This window comes from Tribolium castaneum, chromosome 4, assembly GCF_031307605.1.
Source record: "Tribolium castaneum strain GA2 chromosome 4, icTriCast1.1, whole genome shotgun sequence".
NCBI lineage: Eukaryota > Metazoa > Arthropoda > Insecta > Coleoptera > Tenebrionidae > Tribolium > Tribolium castaneum.
The window spans coordinates 11,748,242-11,770,385 of record NC_087397.1 but is presented as its reverse complement, the minus strand read 5'-3'; the positions used below and the strand labels follow the sequence as shown (position 1 = coordinate 11,770,385).

Sequence of the window (22,144 nt, the reverse complement as noted above, 5' to 3'; positions counted from 1 at the left end):
CAAATATTAAGCGAAGAATTAACAAAGAACTTTCGAAGCCGGAACTTTTGATTACGTCGTAAATATTAGATGAACTTAATAATTTTTTAGTGGAGACTTTGTAATAACTGCAAAAATAATTAGAAGCGAATTGGTGACGGTACAAACTTTGCTCGTAAAAATTTTACGAGCAGAGGGTAATAAAGCAATGAAATGCAAGAAAAAGCGGCCCTAATAGAATCCACAAATGAAGTATTTTCTAAGCAAAAACAAAAGTCAACTGACCCAATTAGGTCTATTTAGGGAAGATACTCAAAATAGTGTTTGAAAGCGTGAATAATGTTGGAATAGCTCCTTTTTCGACCAAATTTTGTAATTTTTCAGCTTATAACGAAACCAAGTGAAATAGTTTTATTTAATTTTTGAGATTTTGAGGTGTGTTTTGACAAGTTCTTGCAAAATAAATCAGTCTTGAAATACCTCAACAAGACTCGAAGAAGGCTAATATAACACCCATTTTAGTACAGGTGGGTGACTTTTTGGTATGTTTTAAACGAAATTGTGGAAAAAATGTGCATAGAAAAGGTAAAAATCAGATAATTTTGCATTACGTGGGTGAATTTTCGGTATCTTCTAGCGAAATCTCTGAAATAAAATTCAGACTTCAGCTCTAAAACGTGGTTAGAAGGGCAAAAATAACATTACTCTTGACTAAAATTTATTGTTGTGTAAAGTTCTTATGCAGTAAGCACATCTTTGGTTTAAAGTTAGTTGAAACAATGTAATTTTCACCTACTTTTAACAAAACCTTCGTAAAAAAATTCAAAAATATATTTAACAACCAACCACTTCCAAAGAAAATCCTCACTCATTTCAAAAGATAATAAACGAATAACGTCAAACTTCTGTCTCGACTACCTTACGTTCTCCGAAAAGGACGGGTACGTACTCTGATTATTAAATTATTATACAGAGTGAGTTTAAAGTAACGCATAAAATTCGTAATTCTTTTATTTTTCAAAAATAAGAAAAATGCAAAAACAGGTAACCAACTGGATCAGTCATGGCGGCCAATATGGCGGGGCCATTACGTCATCATAGATTTTTTTTAATAGAGCGGTACCATTTTTTTCGTATAATTAGGAGCTATAGTAATAGGGCTTTATAATAGGTAATATTTTGATCTAACTGGATCAGTTTCAGCGACTAATTCATATAAATTTTACATATTTAAAATTTTAATTTTTCTTCGTGTTCGCCGCATCCACATTCAAAGTAAATAGTACTGTTGTAAAGGCCTATTATAATATAGTAAGGCCTTTAATTGTAAAAGAAAAATCATATCGTTCCATTTAAAAAATTCTGTGATGACGTTATGGCGCCGCCATATTGGCTGCCATGACTGATCTAGTTACGTCAAATTTTAGGTCAATTAAAATGATAAGTTACCTGCTTTTCCATTTTTAAATTATTAAAAAATAAAAGAAATATAAATTTTATACGTCACTTTATAATGATGATTTCAAAAAAAATATGTGTATGGTTTTCCATAATCAAAATAAATAGCATAGTTGTAAAGGCCTATTAGTAGGGCTTCTAGTAGAAAAATGGTATCATTCCATTTAAAAAATTTCTGTGATGACGTCATGGCGCCGCCATATTGGCCGCCATGACTGATCCAGTTAAGTCAAATTTGAGGTAGATTAAAATGATAAGTTACCTGTTTTTTATTTTGAAAAATAAAAGAATTACAAATTTTATGCGTTACTTTAAACCCACTCTATATATGGACGCATCATTTTCATTTTAGGTGACTGTACAGACTAACTTGCAGTGTTTCATTCATTGAAAAAACATTTTTTCGCGTATGGTTCACCCACATTTAAAATAAGTAGCACAGTTGTAAAGACCTATTAGTACAGCTTCTAATTATAGAAAAAAAATGGTACCACTCCATTTAAATGACGCCGTCATATTGGCCGCCATAACTGACCCAGTTGGGTCAAATTTGAGCTAGATTAAAATGCTAAGTAACCTGTTTTTTATTTTTTTTTTATTTTTGAAAAATAAAAGAATTACAAATTTTATGCGTTACTTTAAGCCCACACTGTATATAGACGCATCATTTTCATTTTAGGTGACTGTATAGACTAACTTGCAGTGTTTCATTCATTGAAAAACATTTTTTCGCGTATGGTTCACCCACATTTAAAACAAGTAGCACAGTTGTAAAGGGTTGTACAGCTTCTAATTATAGAAAAAAATGGTACCACTCCATTTAAATGACGCCGTCATATTGGCCGCCATAACTGATCCAGTTGGGTCAAATTTGAGCTAGATTAAAATGCTAAGTAACCTGTATTTTATTTTTTTTTATTTTTGAAAAATAAAAGAACTACAAATTTTATGCGTTACTTTAGATCTACTCTGTATATGGACGCGTCATTTTCACTTTAGGCGACTGTACGTACTGTCGGTAACTAACTCGCAATGTTCCATTCATTGAAAAGTTTTGAGATAAATAAGTCAAACGGAAAGTTCACAAAAAAGCAACTTCTGTAATAATCGGCTTATCAACAAGAGAACTAAATGCGGAGGAAGTGTTGTTTCTCCAAGTTCAATGTCGAAATATCGGTATTTGAAAGTGAGAAGCGCACTTCAGCACGTCATCCTCGTAAGCAAGTTCATTAGAGGAGAAGGGCGAAGGCCTAACGACTTCAATACACTCCTTTGCACTCTCCTGGGAGTCCGCGTGTTCCAGAATACAATGCTAGGGCGACACTAATTATTAGCCAGCCGGAGGCTGACTCCGTGCAACATCACCTCTCCATTTCAAGTACCTCTTGTTCCCATGAAGGGTGTCTGTGTACAACCCTTTGAGCTCAAAGACACGACGTGCATTCACTTCAGGATTTTGCGATTATCGGAAATCAGGACCGGCGTTAATTTTTCTTCGGGCTGAAATTCCCTACATTTGGCAGGGATTCGAAGGGTTGCAATAAGATCCTTGTAGCATGAGTTAGCTCGTCGCACGTGGTTTGAATGGCAACTATGCGCATACGTTTACGTCTCACGAGGAAAATCCTAATAACGGTTTCCCGGCTTCGGCCTTAATGCTTCGAACCGCTCGCCATGTGCAATATTCCGGATGATTTCCCCCATAAAAAATGAATTGTGTCCCTTGCGACATAATATTATGCGCACCTAAGTTGACAGACGGTGAACGGAAAATTCGACGCAAAATAAGACACTGGGGCTCCTGGCGGCCCCAGCGACCGTTTTATCTTAATGAGATGCTTTAATTGCGCTTTAATTATTCTAATTAGGGTCCGCTGTTATGGAATAATATTGTGGTAATTTCCTCCGGAACACGCAGCGCTATCGGCAGATTTCGTCTCAAAAATTATTGATATTTAAGAAATCCACAGCAATTTAACTCAACCGGCTAGAACCCTTTAAGGTTATTATCGGAAGTCTCCTAGTCTTGCACTTCGTGTCGCCTTATCTCGTGTATCCCCAGTATCTAAGCTGTGCTTTTGTCAATTTTATTTTGGCTTATCTCAGTTTCAGTTCTCCTTCAACAACGCTTTGGTCTTTTTACACGAGTCATCTTAAATCATTGACGTGTTCTCGTTAATAATTTTTAGCTGCTCCAATGACAATGCAATATTTAGTACGTTTCTCTGAATTGGAAAAACTCTAGAGGATTCATGTAATTAGTCAATACTGGGTAATAGTCACATCGCGTGCAATGATGGCCTCTGGACATTGTTGTTTATCGATTGCAAAAACACTAAATATTTTATCGGTGCGCTCGACACTATTTTTTCGAACAAACAATTAGCCGATTGAAAATTTATTCAGACGTTAAGGGAAAACAAGCAAGCGGATATGAAACTGAGAGAACAAAATCGAATTCTTTTGTAAGGCTATTAGGTGTGCTTCCGTCATGCATTCAAAGCAGAGTTACAATCGATTGACTTGTAACTAGAACTGAACGGAGATTTTAATACCAGCCGAGAAAATACAAGTCATCGAGATTAGGCCACAGGGAACTAGCGTTACCTTAAAGTTCTCGACCTCCGAATAAGCTGCTCTTACCTGGAAAAAAGAAATATTCGTTTAGTAACACAATTCGAATGACAAGGCGATCGATTATTTCTTAGTTAATCAAACGAGTAAGTTTGTTGTAAGTTGTTTTTGGTACACAACCTGAGAAAGTTTTTTTTTATTATTATTACAGCAGCTAAATTGGAGTTTCGCTAGTTTGGTACTCTAGCAATATCCTGCAAATAGTTTGAAATCCCTTTGTGCTTGCTAAGTTTATCCTAATTATCACCTACACTACACCTTTTTCATCTGTATTTGAGTTTATTTCAGAAAATGTTAGTTGTAATTCAAATTAGTAAATTGGATTTAAGAAATCGTGAATTGTAACTCGGACTGCGTAAATTGACAATCAGAAAAACAATTTTTTAAGTATTTTCACTTTAAAATTACGAAATACCACAGAAAATCAAAGCTATGTTTTTGATGCGCATTTTTGATTGTATTACCTATTTTAAAATGAAAAATATTAAACGTCTTACATTTTGATTTTGCTCTGAGTACATTATGGTATTATCTTAAATAATGGTAAACTGATTTTGGAAATACAACTGAGAAAGTCAAATATGAATTAGAATTTACAACTCCTGAATTATAAGAAATATTTTCTCAAATTTAAGTTACTAATCTGAAATTTTATTAACATTTTCTGAAATACTCTTCTAAATCTGAACTACAAGTTATGGTTTCTTAAATCAAATTTACTACAGTGAATTACAGGTTACTAATCTTCTATTGACGTTATCTGAAATACATGTGAAAAAAGTGTAGTTTACACGACTTAAATACCTTAGCTGAAAGTTATAATTCAGTTTTAAAAGACACATAATGTTTATACAATCTAGTTAACTTTGACACTGAAATTGTGCCGCTCTGTTCAATTGAATTCTCTGTCAATAAATGTCAAAACTGTCAGTTGTGAGTAAATCACAAATTGTCAATTAATTGATTTTAAAAATTTTATTAAAATCCAACTAAATTGTTACACTATGAAAGAAAACACTTTCATTGTCGAAGCTTATTTCCGAAATGGAGACTTAATAAATGGAGAATGGTAATATTCAGTGTCTAAATGCCTGTCATTAATTCTATAAAGCGGCATTTCTAATTTTACACGGGAAATTCACAGACGACTAGATGAGAATCATTTAAAAACACATTGTACAGCGTTGGGCAAAAATATCAAAGCAAGCGTTTTCATTAACTACTTTAAAAATGTAATTATTTTTTAAGAATAAATTTTTTCGAAATTCCTTTTAGTTTTCGAATTATTCAAAAAAATTTTTTTTTAAATAGGTGATTTTTTTGGTTAAAGTTTATATTCTAAGAATTACATCTAAGCCAGTAATATTGTTTTTGAACCAGTAGTTTTAAAAAAAATAAATTGTTAAATTTTGCGGTCTGAACTCAATACGAATATTTTTGGAATTTGACCGAAGCAGTTGTATCCACTTTAAATCCAATTTAAAGTTAATTTTATAAAAGTAGAAGTTATTTTTAGAGCATAATCTTTTATTAAAAAAATCGCCGTAGTAAGGTGTCATTTAAAAAAAATTTTTTTTTAACAACTCGAAAACCAAAATGATTACGAAAAAATTTATTCTTGAAAAATGATCACATTTTTAAAGTAGTTGTTGATGTACTATTTAATTTTTTCGTAAAGTACATAGTTTAGGCAAAAAACGCTTGGTTCAAAAATTTTGCCCAACTCTGTATACTTAGACAAATTTTATTATTCCTCGCGTATAATAGTACGACTGATAAATTGGTAAAAATTGATAAGTTGGTAAAAGTAAAAATGCTTGGGCACCACAGTCGTACTTTTACTCTTTGGCTAAAAATTAAAACTTTTTTACGTGTGACATCCAGTCATAAAAGTTGTTCCTTTTGCGACGTTTGCGGATAAAAATAATAATTTGATTAAAGGTATGTGAGACTATGAGTTGTTTATTTCTCTTATTTGTGACAAGTATTTCATCTGTATCTTTCTCTAATTTGCTCTCTAAGTGGAAAATATTGTATTCAACGGTATCATCTTGAGATTAGTTGTTTCTAAGGGTTCCGGAACAACTTTAAACGAGAAAATAAAAAGTTTTCTATGATTTCTATTCTCCATGTTCGTCAGTCACTGAAGCAATGTAATTTTTTCGATTTATTAGGAAAGATCTAATTTTTGAATTCTGCAAGCGCTGTGCAAATTAGATAAAGCGTATGTTTTTATCATCAGCGATAGGGAAAATCGATCGGTTCAAAGAGGCGAAGCTAATTTTATAGACAGAGCTAACACCAGGTAAACTGCGATCCATCAATTAGACCACACATCATTTGATATTTTCCCGATATTCGCAAGAAAATAAAAGCCGAGTTGTTTGCGAAGACGTTGTACCACTTCCGGCAACTTGTGTCGAGTCGAGGCAGCATTTCGAGTAAAATACCGAATGTTGTGAAAAATTGATTTAGTTCGTGTCATCGGCGGCAAACCACGTGGTATTCGGATCGATAGTTTGTGTAACTCTGCCGATATCTCGTTGTAATCACGCTGTGGATTCCCGGAAACCACGAACAAATTATGAAGTAATCCAGTTAAACCCTATCAAGCATGGATTAATCTGCATCGACTGATTCTTGCAAAGTGCCTTGCGTTCCACAGGGTGCGATAAATTGGGAGAGCGATTGGAAGCAATCAATGAGAGAGTGTTTTTATAGCCACGCTGTCGGTTTAAACATTCCTCCGCTCATTGATCTCACGACTCTATTGCTCTGCGATATAGACGTTGCTATTCTTTCATAAGTATTTTTTAAAGCCGGATCTTTGCCCCTTAATTCAACTTCTGGCGGCGGCGCCAAGTAATAATAAAGTTTGCGAATGTCCGAAAAGTTATTGTCTTTATTTCGGAAGTGGCGAGATATATCGTTTCATTAAAGTTAGGAAGTGGCGCATTACTGTGTGTGTGCATCTGGCTTGGCATTCATCCGAACGAATTAATTAAGTTGCTTTTAAGTTCGCAACAGTGCAGATGTGTTTGACTTGTCGTTTATTTTTGGAGAGGTGAATCAATTCGGACCACCTCTATACCTACACCTGGTGAAGGGACGGTGATCGATCGATGCAAGCGGCGCCAAGATGGCGCTTGGAGTGCGGTTTTCCTGCAATAAAAGCGCAACACCTGTTTGTCTTTGCTTACAAAACCGCGCGATTTTTGCAGGTTCGCACAGGGGACGGAAATAGATCGCTGCGAGAGTGGTTCGCATCAAACGCGAGTAAATAACGTTGAAGATGATTTACGATCTCAATGAAAAGCAAAGTTTTTATCTGAAGATGCGTTCTTTGAAGCGCTCGCGAATTTATTTTCTCCAAGAGTGGGGAAAAAATATTCTCTGATGGAATGGGGTGACCCAACAATTAGGTACTGGACTGATCCCAAAGTCATCGGCTTGTGCCAAATTACTCACACTTCCGCACACAAAAGCCGTATCGACCCGCTTCAACGCAGGGAGAGTAATGTCCATAAACCGACCACCACACCGCAAATCGCGTAGACGACCGCAGACCTTTTAAAAATACTAATTGTGCCACCGCAGGAGCTTCAAAGCTGCCGACGCACGCCTCAACTGAATTTCAAGCACACGGTTTCACCCGGCTAAGAAAAATTCGCTTGCGAGTTGATGTCGTACACCGGGTGTATCAGAAATATGTGTAATAAAACTCATCAATTACAAAAACTTTTCTATATAAGATTTTGCAAAATTCTTATTTATTATTTTCACTGTTTTCCTCCTTTCTTTTATGTAAACTAGCTATCGAGTTCCTATTTTGGGAGAGTTGAGACACTGAATGTCAATTTTCGAAATTTTGTTTCACATAAAATGTGCTTTTAAATGATTCTCATCTAGTTAACTTTGGTTAACTTTAGTTAAACTAGTTTACATGTAAAAAAGTTTGTGCCGCTCTGCTCAATTGAATTCTCTGTCAATAAATGTCAAAACTGTCACTTGTGAAATTTCCAAATTGTCAATTATTTAATTTTAAAAATTTCGTTAAAATGCAACTAATTTGTTACACTCAGCAAGAAAACACTTTTAATATCAAAGCTTATTTCTAAATTGGGGACTAATTCGGTGTCTAAATGCTTGTCATTAATTCTATAAAGCGGCATTTCTGATTTTACATGGGAAATTCACAGACGACTGGATATAAATCATTTAAAAACACATTGTATATCCGCTCGAATGTGTATACAAACAAATTGGGATAGAAATCAGTGGTTTTACACTTCAAATTTGCCGAAAAATAAATTAAATTTGTCAAAAAATGTTTCCCTTTTTTGTCGACTAGCTGCGTTTAGTAATGGTTTAGACTGGCAGTCGTCGTGAATTCACTGTTTTTCTTGATATAAACTCCAAATTTTAAACAGATTTCTTTGTAATACAAGAATTTTACGTCAAAACTATTCATCATAAACATTTTTGTTAACTTTAAGAAATGGTAATCATCAATGAAAGAAAGAGAAATTGAACCTTTCCTGCCAAGTTTAACGTTTATTATTACAAGCATTTGGAAAAATGGATTGTCTAAATAATGTTATGTACAAAATCTTTGTGATTTTGGGAATTTGTCTATACATTTACAAAATACTTAAATACTTGAACCCAAAATTGGGACTAATTTTTAGGAAACCTGTCGCTGCTTGGCCGCCTTTAGCTTCTACGTAAATTATAGATTCTTTCCAAATCATAAAGTTATTGAACTGCATGATTTTGTTGCGTTTTTTTCAAGAGAAGACCTTCAATTATTTTTTTTGGAAATTAAAAAAAAGACGACGGAAAATATGATGGGTTCTTGATGACTAAATTTTGGGACGAGATGTTTAACTAAAACCTGTGACTGGAAGAATCTAATATTAAAATAAATATCGACAAATTTCAGAAATGTTCCAAATTATAAAGTTATTGGAATTCACGATTTTGTTACGTTTTTCACAAGAGAATACCTTTAATATAATTTTTTTGGGACATTTAAAAAGACGATGGGAAATATGTTGGATTCTTGATGACCAATTTTTGCGACGAGATGTTTTAATTTATATATTTAATATTAAAATAAATATCGACAAATTTCAGCAATGTGAACATTAATATTTCTTGGTATTCAGGTATTTTCTTTTTTTAGATAGTAATCCCAAAATTCCTACGTTTCCTACGTCACTGGTTAAATTTGACGTAAAATTATTTCATTTTATTCATTTGAAAAAAATTATAACATTGAAATTATTTTCGACATGAACCTCTGACGTAACTTGCTAACAAACATTTAAATAAAAAAAAATAAAAATATATACCTTATCCACATAATACAAAATTAGCTCGGTTTGGCGTTCAGTGTCCCAACTCTCCCATATACAGCGTGATTCTTAAACAGACCCGACAAACTTCTACCCATGGTAGTATCAAATGAGTACATGCTGGGAAAATAGTAAAAAAATCTCAGAATCAGCATTTTCGAAATAAAAATATTTAAATTTATGTTGGAGATCAAGCGTACGCCACTGATATGCTCCTAAGTAGCATTAGCACAGTGAGTAGAAAGCATAATATTTATTCAATGACAATGTACTGTGTATTACCGATATTCATGATGAAAACAAGCACATTTTGTTCTAATACAACTAATTTAAACTCATGAGCGCCGTAAGTGGCAGGGATTAAGGGGATCTCAACCCCTACGAAATAAAAGCGTTAATGTGCTACAGATCGTCTCTACTTATCGTTGGAAAGCTGTGATGAAATTGTGTCGGTCTATATAAGAATCATCCTGTATGTAGGAACTCTAGTGTAAACGAGCTGGTCAGTATTTAATAATAATTAGTGTACTCATAGCAATAATTTCCGTTGTTGTTTTAAATTGTTCGGTACTTTTATTTTTGTACCCATAGGCATGTACACGATTTAATATATTATCTTTTCCAAATTTTAACTAAATTGTCAAAACTTTATTTGTAAAATTACAAATAAAAAAATATTTTATTTGTTGAACTCTGTTACCTATTAAAATTAACACACGTATTTTTGAAAACCCTGATTTGACCAAAACTTTCGATCGAGTCAGTCATTGTTATTTTACTAGAAAAATTCAAACATTTTGAAACAAAAAAATCGCTGTATAACTCTTAGGACCGGTTTATATAGAAGCGTCATTTATTTAATTCGCAATTAAATAATTGATTAACTAACTGATCACCTGACTGACCAAAATGGGGCAATTTGGTTGATCCATTAGCGTTGTTAACTTTTAATTAAATTTTATCAGAGATTTTCTATAAACCGGCTCTTAGAGTTTCTTTGGGTTTAAAAACCATCGCCAAGTAAAAACATTTGGATTATTACTATGCGCAATTTGACCAATTTTCATTATGTTTTGGGAGCTTCACCACCGGCCAGATCCTCATACTTGTTAATTCAATTAGCGCTATTGTAGCTGCGGTTTCACCGCTAGACAAAATGGAACCATGTAATTTTAATCAATGAATCGAATCATGTGAAAATATAAACAAATGGCCCGACATAATGGGAACACATTTGCTGAAACAAAACTAGCAGGGATCGATACTTCCTGTTTGAAAAGAGTTCAACAGTTAAGCAGGTCGTGGTATTTGCGGCCCCGATTGTTGTTATTGAACGCTCCACAAGAGCGAAAAACTAAATAATTTGTGGGTTGTTTTGTTGCGTCACAAAAAGACACGGCTCCTTGTTGAAACAATGCTTTCTTTCCCTTCTGGGAGAGGGCTTCAACTTTCAGACAATCGGAATACGAAATTCCGCTCCTGAATGACTCTTGCTTTATTTATCCTCCCTTCTGTCAATTTACACGGGGGGAAAAATTTTATTGCGCAAGCAATTAGAGCAAAAGCAAAGTTTTCCTAGTGTGTCAATAGAGTTTTCTAAATAACAGCCCTGGATCAACTCTCGGGGCGATTTATACATGATAGCTTACTTAAGTGGGCCGCTGGAAGTTTATAAAGCAGTTTCTCATGTCATGTCCTTGGGCTGTTTGAATTAAGTGGAGGAACATCACCATTATTTTCCTCATTCAATTAGCTCGGTGTTATGATCTTGGCGGTACCCATTTTTCTCCCAAATGAGTTATTAAGAGATAACACGACACGAAACAAATATTCCCGATAATATTTTCCACCTGTCCTGGATTAATTTTGGCCATCCGGTAGCATTTGAACGCAGTAATTTAATTAGGGAGCCGGGCTTACATCAATTCTGGTCATAATTCAAGAGTGGCACAGTAGGTACCGCCCTGTACACGACTCCCAACCAAATTAAACGCACACAATATCGTCCTGAAAACAAGGACTGTGCTATCGGAACAATCTGTTTGTTCGCTCCTATCCGACCATTATTCAGCAGCGCTGAGATTTGAAAACTTGCTTCAATAATCAAATGTGGAGAAGCATATTTAAGAGAAAATACGGTTTTCCAAGAGATTGGTTTTAAATGTTTTTGTAAAAAACCGTTAATGTGGTTAGGGATTGAAAGACCTTTGATTATTGGAATCCTTGTGTGTAAAACCGGGAAAAGAACACACGTCGAGCTTCATGAAACCAGAACAACCAAAGCGAAATTACACGGTGCCAAATATTTGCTCCTAATCGACAAAAGAACATATTTAACAAGGCGAAATTTGCAAAGGCGTGTTCCCGCAATTAATTTAAAACAGATTTTTGTTGAGTTCGCCGTGATGATGATCTTTACTGATAATCTCCGCCACGGAAGGTACTAATTAAGTGAAATTATGTAGATATCCGCGAAATAACGTGTAATCAATTCGTTTGATAGAAATGTAATTCTCTCTTGTGTATTGACAGCGACTATCAAAGCGATGGTTCAGACATGAAGAGCAATAGACTATTCCAATAATACCTCCAATCAAGCGACGCAGAAGCTGGTTGTGTTTGGATTTGCATTGCTAGCTTAAACCAACACTAATTATATGACGTTCAATAAGACATTTCGAAAGAAATAACCGGGGAAAAGTCGTTGAGAGCAACAAAGTTGCGGTGAATCTCGCACCCAAATCCGCCACCAAGTGGCGGCTGTTTATTAATACCTATCAGGGTGGAGTGAAGCCAAGCGAGACAGACCGAATGAGAGTAATTAGTGAGTAATGAGCGGGTTCTCGAATTGTGTCTTGCCCTGTATTCACTTAATACACTTGAGCGTTACCTGCTTTTAATCCGGTTACGTCGGACTTTGACCGACTTTGATTTATTGGGCACTCGCTTCAATCACAAATTCATTATCGCACCTTCTAAGCAAATCAAAAACTGGTTTGTTGCTGCGAAAATTGCGTTCTGATGTAATTCCGTCACTTGCTGTTTTGCAGCATCTACAAAACACCGCGCTTTTATGTAATTTCCGACGAGACCAAGGGTGGATACTTCATTAAATCGAGAGAGGATTTTGTAATTAATTGCTGAGTTCCGTCTAATGATATAAACAGTAAGAACAAAAGGCCTAACGAGATATTCCAAACGGAGAAAGAACGGAAATAAATCTAAAGTAACCTGACTGCGTTGCGCCCTGCTAACGGCCTCTCCGAAGATAACAGGAATGCAATGCCAACAACAATTGCAATTCTGGGTGCACTGGCAAATACAGACCCTTATTATTACGCCAATGATATTATGTTACCAAGTCTTGTTTTTGCGCAACAACAAAGGAACAAAGTAAAAAAAATTAAAATACTATATTGAGATATCCTTTAATGACGTTTCAAGGGTATAATTTCCCTTTTCTTCAAACAATAATGTAAATAACAAATATAATAAATTAATACCTAATACAAAGACTTACACTCTTGACTGGTGGAAAGAAGACTGAAAGGTGAAGGTTAGATGGTTAAATATGAAGAGTTTATAAATTTTAAAATCCTAATTTCTAAGCAAAAATATTTTCCTCTGACAGAAAAACAATATTTTTTACTTTTTAGAGAAGCTTTTTTCTAAAAAAATACATTTTTTTTAGTTTTTTTATTTATTGCTTTTTAGTCTTTACTTATTCTAAACGTCTTTTTCTCTGAGATTTAGTTTCGCCATATTATTGTACCACCATTATTTTACTGATTTGTGCAAACTTGTTTAGTGGTATGTGATAGAAAACAGCTGTTAGCATTAAAATAACATCCTAACCTCTGTTCTGTCTCTATACTCTATCGTCCAAGATAAATGAATTAAAAAAAATAGCAACATTTGTTTGTAACGAAACGTAATGAAAATGATTAGGTATTAATACAGCGTGCTCAAAAACTGGCGCACCAACTCAATGGTGTGTGGTAGAGAATTGGTTACATATAAAGGTAAAAATAGTAAAAAAATTCTTTGTATTAAAGTTATTGATAAATAACGGATTTTAGATAAATGATATGTGGCAACGTTGTCTAACAGTCATGATAGCAATAGAATTTGAGCAACAATAAAAATAAATTATTTTTGAAACGGTTTCCTAGGAAATAATTCCCAGTGTTGGCACATCTACACATTGTAATTTTTTTGATGAATTTTAATTTTTTTAAATTAAAAAAACTGCTAAAATCTGATAGTAATTTTAAAAATAATTATTCATCATTTTGTTACGGAACGATTACCTGGTATGACACATAGAAACATAAAAAAATAATCAAACTAAAGAAGTTAACACAATAAGTTTGTAGCTTCAGATTTTTTAAAATATCACTTTAGGAATTTTTTCAACATTTTTCCTGTAATCTGCACTTGCTTCTCAATAACGTACCACTGAGTTGGTGCGCCAGTTTTTGAGCACCCTGTATATTTCCTAATGACCAACATACCGTTAATGGTGGTATACGTTACGGTTTGTACACATCGAAAACCCATTTGTAAACATAACCTAAAACTTCAAAACCCTATTTAACCCCTTTAGGGGGTATTTAACTACATAGAATTGCATTGTCACGCAAATTAAGTAAGTATGCAAAATTTCAATTCATTGGGACAACGGGAACCCCTTTAATTTTGGCTCCAAAAATATGAAACAGACAGACAACAAAGCAAGTTAAATAATAAAATAAATAAAAACTGACAGACAATAATAAGCCAGTTAAATAAAACCTTTTAATAATAATAAAAAATATAAATATCGAAATATTCGTCTAATAAAATATAAAATCTAACAAGAATACATAAAAAATTGTATAAATAAAAGAAATAATGTTAGTTTAAAAATATATTAAAATAACAATATGGTCAATAAACAGTAAAACAAATTAAAATTCAAAAAACAACATTATATAAATAAAATATAATATAAATGAATAAATATAAAATATATAAATATAAATAAAATAACTGATTAGCGATGACGAATATTATTTTTTATTATATCTTTATAACTGCTACCTATTTTATGTATGTCAGTTTGGATGCTGACATTGTCAAAGTATTTGATATACAAAATTTTTAAAATTAACCTTTTAACTTTATTAGGTTCAATATGTAAAAAATTGATGTTACATTTAACAGAATCTCCAGTTTCAACGGAGTGTTTAACAAGGCCTGAGTGTCCTATATTAGCATTGAATAAATGATATTTATGTTGTTTTATTCTATTTGTAACATGTTGACAGGTGTACCTATTATTACAATACAAAAACATTGGACATTAAATTTATTTCATTTTTGCCTTTAATTTGCTAAGTAACAAATCATATACAGCGTGCTCAAAAACTGGCGCACCAATTCAATGGTGTGTGGTAGAGAAGTTGTTACATATAAAGGTAAAAATAGTAAAAAAATTCTTTGTATTAAAGTTATTGATAAATAACGGATTTTAGATAAATGATATGTGGCAACGTTGTCTAACAGTCATGATCGCAATAGAATTTGATCAACAATAAAAAAAAATATTTTTGAAACGGTTTCCTAGGAAATAATTCCCAGTGTTGGCACATCTACACATTGTGATTTTTTGGATGAATTTTAATTTCTTTAAATTAAAAAAACTGCTAAAATCTGATAGTAAATTTAAAAATAATTATTTATCGTTTTGTTACGGAACGATTACCTGGTATGAAACATAAAACCATAAAAAAATAATGAAAACTAAAGAAGTTAACACAATAAATTTGTAGCTCCAGATTTTTTAAAATATGACTTTAGGAATTTTTTCAACATTTTTCCTGTAATCTGCACTTGCTTCTCAATAACGTACTACTGAGTTGGTGCGCCAGTTTTTGAGCTCCATGTATATAGTAATAATAGGTTTCCAAGCTGGTGTAGTGTTTAAGTTTTTGGTTAATAATTCAATATTAGATTTAAGGTCATCAAAAGGAAAACTGACATAGATATTTTTATTTTATTAATATCATTGTTAAATTTTTTTTAAATTACATTGTTTATTAAGTAAACAGGGTAGCTGTTATTTAACAATATTTTTCTACATTCACTTAGTTTTTAACTTTAAAATCAGGATGAAAAATCGTATCAACTCGATGAAGAAGTTTTTTTAGACATAGTATACATTTTTTGATGATGTGGATGATAGGACATAAAATTTAAATATTTATTATAAGCCCTTTCTTTTTTATAGAAATTAAAAACTATACAATTATTGTTGAAAATTAAAGTAGTGTCGGTAACATTAATAAGATTATTATTGGAAGTTTCCACTCTTCATCTTTTAGTCTTCCTTCCACCACTCAAGTCTTTGTATAAGGTATGTTTATTAATTTATTATATTTGTTATTTACATTATTGTTTGTAGACTTTTTTAATCTGAAAATGGAAATTATACCCTTAAAATATCTCAGTACAGACACTTTTTATTCAGAACCTTTCTCATATATAAATATGGTCTAAGAAATCAATAAGTTAAAAAAAATAAGTTTTGAATCATGTTAGATGAAACGGCTCCGATGCATCTAGAAACCCTTTTGGTTTATAGTTTCGTGATGCAGAATGTATAATAATTAAATTATGAGCGGTTTTGTGTACTTGCTGCAATTAAAACACAAGAACAAACAGCTCGCTTTGAAAATGGAATTGTCGCCAATTTGGGATAAAAAACGATTAGTAAAGTGCAAACTAAATGAATATGGGTCGCGTTTGCCGTGGAATGCGGTTTTCATTTTCATCCCTTGTGCGCAATAATGTATTCATCAAGTAAAGGAAGTGCAACGTTGAAAAACCCCGATTTGTTTGGCAACTTTTCAATGAGGGAGAGTTTTTCCGGGCGATCGGCTGGAGGCGTGTACACTTTAATATTCAAAGATGGAAACAGAATGACGTCAGCGATGCATATTTGGTGCACTTAATGAAAAATTTAAGCACGTTCTAAATGCGCCGAAATATTTGAAACATAAAGTGGCGAGTTGTGTTATTTTAATTATTTAAACGTCGAGATGAGCTCGCTGCTGGATGTTCAAGCCAACTGAAAGGTGTCCTAACCCCGATAGTGGCGACACTTGATTGACATATACCCGAAACTACCATTAACTTCTATTATATAATACATGTCCGGAAACCGGTGAGATGTAAATGTCACCGTTCCATATCCGCTGGCTTATAGAAAATTTGGATTGAATTATTTGCGATAGTGCATCGGGATTTAATAATCTCCAATAATATTCGCACTCCTTTGACATTTTTATAGGAAATCGAACGATCAGTTTTCAGATTCTATTTATGCAAGCCTGTGAAAATGCAGGCAATAATTAATTAAATTTCCCATCCAATTTTAAGCTTCACTTGATTTCAATCGCTGATTTAACCAATTAGTCGTTTAAATTACATCAAAATTAAATATGACATTAAAATATAAACCGATCGGGTGTGTCGAAAATAGCGCCAACACAAATCCCTTCGCCGAACAAATTACACACAAAATGTAAATACCTAGCTAATCCCGACGAAACCGCCTGGTTCGGACGGGCATAATCAACCCGAAGGGAGTACATTGAGACTTAAGACTGACGTCTCAATTTCGTCCTTTCACCGCATTGTTTTTCGACATTTCCTCCTCACCTTACTTTCTGCCTTCCAGCCACTTCAAAATATGTTACCACAAAAAGAGCCAACATACATTTTAGAAAAACAACCCGATAAAAGCCACTTCATCTCTTTTGCATCTTCGCCGCTTCGCTGCTCCCGCACACAAAATCGACAGAAAACTCAAACTTCAAAAGGACGTCTTACTTAATTAATCCGCGGATAACTCGGGCACAGGCCCTCGCAAAAGCAATTCGAACAAATCATCAAAATAATACATTTGCTTTCTTTTCCAGAAATTGGCTAAGTTTATTGTCATGAATCTAACTAAAATCGACAGTCAAAAAATTTAAAGAATATAATTAACACACTTAAGTTATTCAAAAAATTCTCATATGATTTTTACAGTTTTTTTTTTAAATTAAATATACAGGGGTGTTTCGTCTAAACCCCACATTAGAAGTATTGAAAGTTATAATAAAGATATTTATCCGAAAGTTGACACTCAGTCATAATCCGTTGAGTTCTGTCCAGTGAAAATATTTCCAAAATGGCAGCACTTCCGGTTATACCGGAAGTCGCTGTAAACTTTCTTATTTTAAATGGAAAGCTTTTTTACCGCGATTTTAAATTAGTTGAGTCATTTTAAAGGAGTTTATGTCGGCTTTCCCTATACCTAAGTTTAACCATTTTTGAGTTATTTAGAATTTTTTGAAAATTTTTGGTTTTGCACCTGTCACTTAAAAAATCGGTAACTCGCTTAGTTTTAGAGACTTCGAAATCATATTTGTAGAATTAAAAAAGAAGGTCTATATCGGTTCTTCGGTGTGTTCAAAACTGAAAATGAAATTAATAAACCCAAAAATTTTAAGATTAAGTTTGGACAATTTCAAGTACCCATAACTTAATTTTTTCAAATGGCATGTCCCAATTTTTATTTTACTAGATGGAGGAGAATTTTGTTCTGCATCGATATGTATAATATCCCTTTACCTATCAGTAATAATAATCTGTTCCCCAGTGTGCTTAAAATTGGAAAAGAGGTTAATAAACCTAATAAACTTCAAGTCCCCATAATTTTATTTTTTCCCAACTTTTATTTTCCTAGATGGAGAATTTTTTCTGCATCGATCTTTATTAGCATTTCCTGTAGCTATCTGTAGAATTTTCAAGTTATGTTGTTTTTTTTGACATCAAATTTCTTACTAACCACACCTATTTTTTCATACTTTGCCATAAAAACATTTCTGATTATACAAACGATAGACTTTGTTCAAAATTGTATTATCTATCCCCTAAAAACAAAATATACATTATATATATTATATATTATATATTGTATATTATATATTATATATTATATATTATATATTATATATTATATATTATATATTATATATTATATATTATATATTATATATTATATATTATATATTATATATTATATATTATATATTATATATTATATATTATATATTCGTATAAAAGAAAAAAAGACAGTAACACTTGTACATAGAAGAAATTACAAAACTTTATGGTAGACAAACAAAATAAATTTATTGAATGTTGGTTTAAAAAACTTTAATTTCTTACATTTTTTCATTTGTTTCTATGGGCAAAGTATGAGAATAGACCTATGGCTAATGAATTTATCAATCCCAACAAAAAGTTGTTGTAACTTGAAAACTATTAAAGAAAATTATAGGAAATATTAATACAGATCGATGCAGAATTAAATTCTCTACCATTTAGCGAAATAAAACTTTTGACAGTTCATTTGAAAAAAATGAGTCACGGGTGCTTAAAGTTATGTAAACTTTACTTAAAAAATTTGGAGTTTGTTATTCTTTTTTAGAAATTTGAAAACACCAAGGAAAAGATCTAGATCTTCCTAGGCTTCCACTTTCAAATGAGCTGAAAAATATTTCCAATTTTTTTAAAATGGCAGTTATCGATTTTTTAACTGTAAGGTAAATATCCAAAAAAAACTTTAAAAACCATAAATATTCCGTAAACGGCTAAATTTAGGTAAGGGAACGCTTATGAAAACTACCTTAAAATAACTCTAGTAATCCAAAAACGCATAAAAAACATAGCTTTCCATTTAAAATAAAGAAGTTGATAGCGAATTCCGGTATAACCGGAAGTGCTGCCATCTTGAAAATATTTTCATTGAGCAGGACGTGAAAGATTATGGCAGTACACAAATTTTCAGATGACTATCATTACTAGACCTCCCGATACTTCTAATGTGGGACGGAACAGCCTGTATTTGTTCACTTATCTATGTCCTTGTGAAGCTTATTGCTCAATTTAGTTACCCAAACACTTTAAATTATAAAATAATAAATAAGAAGAAAATGAATTTTGGTGGAGGCGCCGGTCCAGGTCGCTAAACCTTGCAATACCGTCTGGTTAGCAATCAGCCCGTGTTTGATCCTTTGGACAACCGAACGTTGGTTGGCTTCCTGAGGATCCGGACTCAATAAATCATCTTGTGCAGGATGCATACGTTATGGCCCCAGGTCAAGCCGTTTAATAATGCGTCAGAACCGATATTAACCGGACATATGTCCGGACAGGTGATTTGTCGGCTCGATGCTGAAAAAAGGGACGACAAAGGATAAGGCATAAATTTTTCAGATAGCGCGCGGGCTATTGTTTCTGGGAAATGCAATGATGTTTGTCCAGTGGAATAAAATTAATGAGGTCCTAGAGGACAATGGATAGAGCAGACGGCGTGTATATGATAGGAACGGTACGAATAGAGGCGTGTAGAATAGAGGGTGGCGCCTGCTGGTTGTGACACATCATTAAAGGCCGTTTTGTGACACTTTACTGCATGCTGACCACTCGACGGCGAACATCTAAATCCGAGGAATTAATTAAAATTCCAAACAGTTTGGCTTAGAAATCGATACGTGTTGGTTTTTGGGCACAATTAGCAGCATTTCGCAGGGAATTTAATTTAGAAAAGTTCTCGAACGTGCGAGCTTAATCCAGCCTTGCATTCATATTGTTGTATAACGGAAGCCATTAGCAACACAAAACTGGTTGTACAATAACTTCGCCATCTTCCCTAAGACATGTTTTAGGCAGTTTCCTTCGCAACGAACTTCTTAATTGTAATTTATGACTCTGTAGCGACTCACCTATTTGGAGCGAAAATTGTTCACATTTTGACCGGACGTTTTATGGTTAATTGGATCGGTAACCCGAGACCACATGTGGCGACCAACTTAATTAGTATTATTTTAATGATACTATATATATTCTCGACATGATGGCCACATTGACTCGCGTGTGAATTTTATTTCGGTGCTTGACCACAAAAAAATAAATCGCTACAACGTGAGCTGTTTTTTGTCCCGCGATTCACCCCATTACGGTTATTTAATGCCTATCATTAACTACCTTCTTTTACTATCTCGTAAAACTGCCGTAAAACCATCAAAATGTATTAATATTATTTATGGAATCCAACAAGGGACGTAAAATATTCCTACGCAATTTTCGAAAGTTGGGCTGCGATTTGGAAGCGATCCATCGTTTTCTCATATGGGTTTCTAATACGAAAAAAATCGTAAAGTTTAGTAAATGTGTCTGGAAGAGTGCCACACTTTCCAAAATCGCTTTACGATTTGCATCACCTGACTCGTTCCAAGCCAGAAAACCGAAACATAATTTTATTTCATCAAATGCCTCTGGAACGATAACAACTGGGCGCACCTTGCGGCGGTACATCAGAAATCAGTCGTGTTGTATTTTGTAAAAGAGCGTTCCCCGTCCCTTGCAATAAAGTAAAGTGAATAAAAGTTTCTGTTGGTTAAATGGACAAAAACGATTAAAGCCCGAAGTTTGAGAGGAATAATTTTCGTGGAGTTTTCCCTAGCGAAAGCCAAAGTCGTTTAAAAATTAAAATTATCCAAACATCCACCGCCGACCAATTCTCCTAGCAAGCGGAACATAAATATCAGATGTGTTGGAAACTTGAGCTAAAACTGTAAGTCAACAAAGTGGTCAGCACTAGCCCATGAAAAATTCATATGTTTTGTCCACTATTTAGGCTCCTAATCGAAATAATTGTGTCGGAAAAGACGACCGAAATAGATGGGTTCGCATGGTAACCGGCATGCAAACAAACGGAAAACGGTTTCAAATTGTCCAATCAGTAATATTTTATAAAGCTATAACGATCGATAACCTACTAAGCGCAGCGTTTCCTAATAAATTATCCAGCAATAAGTCCGTTCCTATTATTTGTTTACAGATCCACGTTAAGCGGCCACGCAAGTGAATTTTTGATTGATTCTGGCACAAAGTGGCCAACGCAGTGACCTGGCCCTCGCCCGGACTTACTTTATCAAATTTAAGCTCCCCTCGCAGGCGTGCACGCAATAACGTAAAAGAACCAACTCCCCCGAAAAGTATGTTTTTATGAGCGTCGAAAACTCGCGACATTTCCCCGACTGCTATTAGTCGGATACAAACGATCGTCGATATCATTTATTGAAAGCTTGTAAGTGCTTCGAGACGTAAACGGTGTAAATTACTCTACAGGTGTTTAGAACCACATGACACTCTTCACAAACTACAACAATTTGCGGCGTGAAGCTGAAAATGCATTAGTTACGAACCAGACGTAAATGGTGCTCCTGTTTCGATTCGAAATTGGTTTTTGCGAGCTTTATGGTAATGTCAACGAAAGGAAAAAAATTAATGCGTTTACGACAAGTGATTCATCATTTTGATTAATTTACTGCAAGCATAAATGGCTATCGTGCCTGGTGCCAAGGTTTGCCCATTGTTTGCTGGAATATTCATTCGCACAGCTCGAGACGATTTTAACATGCACCACAATGCAACCAAGTCGACTTTCAACCATTCCAATTTTGGGAACCATCGAAAGTGTTTCCCACAATTTCAACTGCAAGGAAAGTCACTTCACACTTTCAAAATCCTAAATTTAACAACCACTGTTCACAAACAATGTTCTAATTCAAGTGGAGAAGTGTGAAACTCACTTTTCCCTTTGTCTTTCCGTCTTC

At 33.7% G+C, this 22,144-nt stretch overlaps 2 protein-coding genes across 8 annotated transcripts in view; one reads left to right on the top strand and one right to left on the bottom strand.

The window, feature by feature from the left end:
* Positions 1-22,144, top strand: part of Sou (Souji) — a 218,301-nt gene that overhangs the window by 84,365 nt on the left and 111,792 nt on the right. The window lies entirely within an intron of this gene.
* cpo (couch potato) overlaps positions 1-22,144 on the bottom strand; it is a 115,128-nt gene that overhangs the window by 32,113 nt on the left and 60,871 nt on the right. For 6 of the 7 annotated variants that reach the window (XM_015983444.2, XM_064356019.1, XM_015983438.2 and 3 more), the window contains one exon: positions 4,045-4,080. The exons of the other annotated variant lie outside the window; for it this stretch is intronic. In XM_015983444.2, coding sequence (XP_015838930.1) covers positions 4,045-4,080 — 36 coding nt within the window. The remainder of the gene's footprint in view (positions 1-4,044; positions 4,081-22,144) is intronic. 7 annotated transcript variants of the gene reach the window in all.